The sequence below is a fragment of the Octopus bimaculoides genome, chromosome 4 (genome assembly GCF_001194135.2).
Source record: "Octopus bimaculoides isolate UCB-OBI-ISO-001 chromosome 4, ASM119413v2, whole genome shotgun sequence".
Taxonomy (NCBI): Eukaryota; Metazoa; Mollusca; class Cephalopoda; order Octopoda; family Octopodidae; genus Octopus; species Octopus bimaculoides.
The window spans coordinates 58,148,162-58,154,034 of NC_068984.1; the positions used below are offsets into that span (position 1 = coordinate 58,148,162).

General features: G+C 32.4%; 1 protein-coding gene across 3 annotated transcripts in view; it reads left to right on the forward strand.

Moving 5' to 3' along the window:
• LOC106877350 (nipped-B-like protein) overlaps window positions 1–5,873 on the forward strand; it is a 170,098-nt gene that overhangs the window by 137,559 nt on the left and 26,666 nt on the right. For all 3 annotated transcript variants that reach the window (XM_052967097.1, XM_052967098.1, XM_052967099.1), the window contains 4 exons: window positions 277–375; window positions 1,915–2,061; window positions 2,234–2,368; window positions 3,233–3,334. In XM_052967097.1, coding sequence (XP_052823057.1) covers window positions 277–375; window positions 1,915–2,061; window positions 2,234–2,368; window positions 3,233–3,334 — 483 coding nt within the window. The remainder of the gene's footprint in view (window positions 1–276; window positions 376–1,914; window positions 2,062–2,233; window positions 2,369–3,232; window positions 3,335–5,873) is intronic.

Below are 5,873 nucleotides of genomic sequence, written 5' to 3' on the forward strand. Positions count from 1 at the left end.
TGGATGTGTGTGTGTGTGTGTGTATGAAATCAATTCTTAAGTATCATAAATTTGAGATAAAAGTCTCTATTTTTAATTTAGTATTTATGAAACCTTTTACAGAATATTTTATATTATTTATAAAACATATTTGAGTTATATTTCTCTTATAGTGAATATCTTTTCAGATCAGTTTTTCATCATATTAATTAATCATTATGATGAAGTAAAACTTTAGCAAAACGTTTGTTTGATAATATAGTTTCAGGTTTTAAAATTATATATTTTGTTTTACAGATCTTGCGGGTACTTAGTGAAACAGCTGTTGCTGTGAGAACAAAGGCTATGAAATGCTTATCTGCAGTTGTTGAAGCTGACCCGAGTATCTTGGCACGGGTAAAAATTAATTTTTCCTCATTTGCTTTTTTGGCTTTTTATTTTAAGCTTAGAGGTTACTTCATTTTTTTGGGGGAGGGAAGTTTTATAACATTATTTTTTAATGATTTAGTTTTTGCAGTGTCTCACATTAAGCAGTTCAGTTAGCTTGTCTAACGTTGAACATTCAAATGAATTCTAAATTAGGATTTTTGGAAATAACCACTCAGAGTATTTATTAGAATTAGATAAGTACAGCATTTGTTTTGTGCGTGCGTGTGTGCGCAATGAATTAGCAATTGTATTAATGTATCAAAACAGTATATTTACTAAAGTTGTTCATAAAAAGTGGAAGAAATTACCATTTTCTATAAAATTAAAGTAACAGAAATTCATATTACTTGTCCAATTGAAATAATAGTCAAACTAGAGTTAAAATAAGATGCAGTGACTTCGAATTCAGGTGGAGAGGTGAATCTCTTAGTTTAGAAAGAGAGTTGAGAAGTAGAGTGTACCTTAAATATTCAGACAAAGATTTTTTGATTAATTAAAAGTATGTGTAACTTCCCATTGTGCGTGTGTGTGTGTGTGTGTGCGCTAGCTACATTGAATTTTTATTGTTCAGTGTTGACCCTAATAGAGCAGATCTATCATTAAAAGATATTCCAACCTTGGTCATCCTGTCCTTTTATATATCTAATGCTGTATTACCCAACGTGATTCTTCTTTTACTTAAAAATAATTTTTAAGAAAATGTGTGTAATCTGTAGAATAGTTGACTGCATTTTCTAGTTGGTTAAGCAACTGCCTAAAGGCTTCTCCACTGGCTCAAGACTTGAATCCTTGTACAGTTTTTGATAGTTTTTATAATGGTCCTGTGGAAAAGGTACAAAACTTGAATTGACATAAGCACACTTAGTAGAGAATTTATCTTTAACTTTCTAACATGTTGCTTTATCAAAAATAGGAATGTTGGTTCATAATTTCATTCCTACTTTTCACTCCACCTTGAGCAGTTACATATTTTCTAATAGGACCAGCATGGAAGAAATTACCATTTACTATAAAATTAGAGTAACAGAAATTCATATTACTTGTCCACTTGAAATAATATTCAAACTAGAGTGCATGATAGTTAAAATAAAATACAGTCACTTCGAATTCAGGTGGAGAGGTGAAGAGAACTGTTTCACAACCATATGGTTTGGATTTTGATATTTGTTGCTGAAAATAACTCTTGATAAATTATTTTAAATTAGGTTCATCGCTGAGTAAAAGGATTGTGTCATGTTTTGATTCTGTATGATTTAGCAACCCAGTAGAGTTTTTGTCCTTGAGATAAAATCCATTTATGACCATTTTGCATGTATGTATGTGAATTTGATGTTAAAAACTATTGGAATAAAGTGTCTTTCTTGAAAAGTATTGACATCAGAAAGGGCATCCAGTTGTAGTAGTTTGGCACAAGAAATTTTCTCCACTTGTATCAGCATGGAAAACATACACATAAAAATAATGATTAATGGTGGATGACTAATTCAAATTGCATTTTTTTTTCAGGATGATATGCAGCGAGGTGTCCATGGCAGATTTCTTGATCAATCAACATCAGTACGTGAAGCAGCAGTTGAGCTAGTGGGTAAATTTATTTTGATCCGTCCAGAACTCATCCCAAAGTACTATGATATGTTATGTGACCGAATTTTGGTAAGTTTCTTTTCTTTTGTCTTAATTATATAATGCTTTTGATTTCATCAGAATAATTTGTCTTTACCTTTATTTCAGTTTTTCTGTAATATTAATTTATGATAGCAATACAAGAAAATGTGAAGTGTAATGGAATTAAAACTGTGACATATCCTTATTTATATTATTCCAGGATACTGGTATCAGTGTTCGCAAAAGGGTAATCAAAATTTTCAAAGATATATGCTTGGAACAACCAGATTTTAATAAAATACCTGAAATGTGTGTGAAGATGATACGTAGGGTAAATGATGAAGAAGGAATAAAGGTAATTTTTTTTCATAACTTTTTCTATTTTGTGGGAAAAGTTGGTGGGAAGTAACTCTTGTACACTTAGTTGATGTTTGTTGCTGAAAATAATTGTCATGATTCATTTTAAATTGGGTTCATAAATGAATAAAAATGAGCTAAAAACTGCCACACTAAAGGAATTAAAGTGTGTCATGTGCTGTGTACAATGAGATCTGAAATGATGATTTGCATATTTATTCTTAATATGTTCCAGCAGATTCAAACACAAATATGCTAGTTGCTGTTATGTGTGTCAGAGAAGAACAACTCATTTTTATGACAACAGTATGTTAATAACGTGCTTGGCTGATTTGCTCAAGGGATTCTGAGAGACCAGCATTTTGACATGTTTTGGCTTGTCAGTCAAAAGTACCTGGATCACTGAGCCTAAACAAGTCACTGGCTTTGTCTATAATTTCAGCAAGCAAAACTGGCACCACATAAAAAAGAACCCAGTGTATTCTGTAAAATGATTGACATAGGAAGGGCATCCAGCAATAGAAACCATGCAAAGCAGACAGTTAAGCTTGGCACAGTCCTCTGGCTTGCCAGCACCTGTCAAACCATCCAACCCATGCAAGCCTGGAAAACAAACATTAAACGATGACGATGAAAACTATTTATTGATCAATGTTTCGATCTGTCAACCAATAAAAAATCGCTATTTGCACTGTGTAAAACCATGTGAACATGTACCACATTTTGATTAAGACTAGATAAACATTTAGCAAACTTTGAGTTTTAGTAATTTATTTAGAAGAAATGTAAAATGTTTCTAAGTTTGAATATCATACACGCCTGATTATTAATAAAAAATTTTGAAATTCGTTTTTGTGAACAGAAGTTAGTCAGTGAAGTGTTCCAAACAATGTGGTTTACCCCCTGCAAAGAGAAAGAATCACATGAAAAACTTTTACGGCGAGTTGTGAATATTACTGAAGTGGTGAGTTTTTCTTGATATTTACTGAACTCGAAATTCCATATTTTTATTTATCCAAGCAGTCATTTACAATTTTCATTTTTCCAACATCATGGTTTTAAAAATATGTTATTTGAAAAATATGTTAATAAGAGAATTTCATCAAGTAATGTTCTTGATTAGAGGTATTCATTTTTGTTCTTTTCGTGTTAATTGATGAAAGCAAGGTTTGTGAGTTAATAGTTCCAGACAAAACAAAATTAGATCAAAAACAAATGCACGACAATTTGATTTAATATATTTTTATTTTTTCTCTTCATTCTTTTTTCTTTCACTGCTTTCATTTATTGGCCTGAATGCAATAATTTTTGTTTCTTCATTGAATTCTTTGTAAATCTTTTACATGTGGCATTTTTCTTGTTTTGCAAAGTTTTTTCAACATTTATGACATTATAAAGACAGTCAAATATTATTTACAGGATTAGACATAGGCATGACTGGTTAAGAAGTTCACTTCCTAACCACATGGTTTTGGGTTCAGTCCCACTGTATGGCTCCATGGGCAAGTGTCTACTATTATTGCACTGGGCCAATGAAAGCATTATGAGTGGATTTGGCAGGTAGAAACTAGAAGCCCATTGTGTACATGTGTCTTCTTTTCTTTACGTGACATGTAGTTGTGTGTGTCACTGTTCTACAGGTGGTGTCATTCATTTTCTGTCTTTATGAAGCCGTGTCCAGCCAAAGGGACATTACTTAACATAAAAACAGGTAAATGGCAACAAGAAGGGCATCCTGTGATAGAAAATATGCCCCATTGAATTCCATATGATCCATGCAAGCGTGGGAAAGTGAACATCAGGATAATAATGATGATGCTAGTCTATCAAATAATTTCAAGGTTGTAGCTGTTTTACCTTTTCCTTGAAGATAATGAAGGAGATCAGTCATTGATAGCTATCTTTGATTAGAAAATATCAACTATGTGTATGTGTCCCTTGTCTTAATATTGCATGGTAGTTGTAAATGAATGTCATTGTCATACAAGCTGTGTCATTCATTTCCAATATTCTGCAAGAACATACCTGGCTATGGTGAGGCTAGCTGTAGAAAATCTGCTTAATAAATTTTGACTCATGCAAGCGCAGAAAAGTGGACATTAAACTGGTGCTAATGATATCCACACACATGCACACATGCTCGTGCACACACACATTTAAAAAATAGTTTTAAAAATGATTCTTGGTATAGTTACGAGATTTGAAAAAAAAACTGAATGACAAATCTTTTGGAAAGATGCATTTGTGATGTGTAATTGCTTTCCCTGTTTACAGTATTTCAAACATTTTTTTTATGGGGTAATCTGTATAGAGGACGTTATTTTTAGTAGCAGCATTGCCTATTTCTGGTTTAGTTCCAGATTTAAAATTCTTAATAAGTTTTCTTCTTTTGTCTTTCATACTTGATCTTTTCCCCTCCTTTATTTTGAAAATGGGACTATTTTGAATTTTCTATTTGCATAAATGTATAGATGTTCATTTCTAAGAGATGAATCTCTGACTTGTTGCTTATGTATCCTAATCCGATGTATTAATTTTGATCCTGTTTAGTTGATATAATTCTCATTGCATTGTGGGCATGTGATGCAGTAAATGTGAATTTTTTGTCTTGCAATTCATATTTGTGTTAATCTTCATTCTTGAACCTTTTCATTTTGCCCTGTTCAGTTATTTCACACACTCTATGAGGATTTCTTCTGATGTGAATTTCACCTTTGTTAAAAGTTTTTTAAGATTTCTTGGTTGTCTTCAGCTGTTGATGATTTGTGATTCCTTAATTATTTGGCTGAGATTTGATGATTGATGTAGGAACGGAAGGTATTGCTTGACCAAATACAAGATGTTTTGCTGCCTAGGATCATGAGTGACTACAAATGAAATATTCTTTTTACTTTCGACTTTGCCCTCATTATTAGTGTTTCTTCATAAGACAGAGGCTGAGATCTTTTTTTTTTTTTTTTCTGCCTTGGTTAGTGCATGGGTTACTAAGTTTTTCAAGTATTTTTGTTTCAGAAGGAATATTTTTAGTTAAACCAGTTGTCTCTCTTCTATTTGTGTCCATGACTATTGAATGTAAACATGGTGCACAAGGGGCAAATCACTCAGTTTGGATAGTCTTTCCTATGAGCTTTGCAGTAATACTTGTGTATATGTGTTTGTCTTTTATGACATTTCCCTGACATTGATTCAGGAGCAGTGGCATTTAATTATATAGTATATCCTGCTACACAATGGATCAATGCGAAGACCAGTGGCATAAGTACCTTACTTGGAAACTTCCTCAAGAGTCTCATTAAAGGTGCAGGCATGGCTGTGTGGTAAGAAGCTTGCTTCACAACCACATAGTTCCAGGTTCAGTCCCACTGCATGACAACCTGGACAAGTATCTTCAGTTATATCCTTAGACCAATCAAAGTCATGTGAGTGGATTTGGTAGTCAGAAACTGAAAGAAATCCGTTGTGTGTATATATATATATATATATATATATATATATATATATAT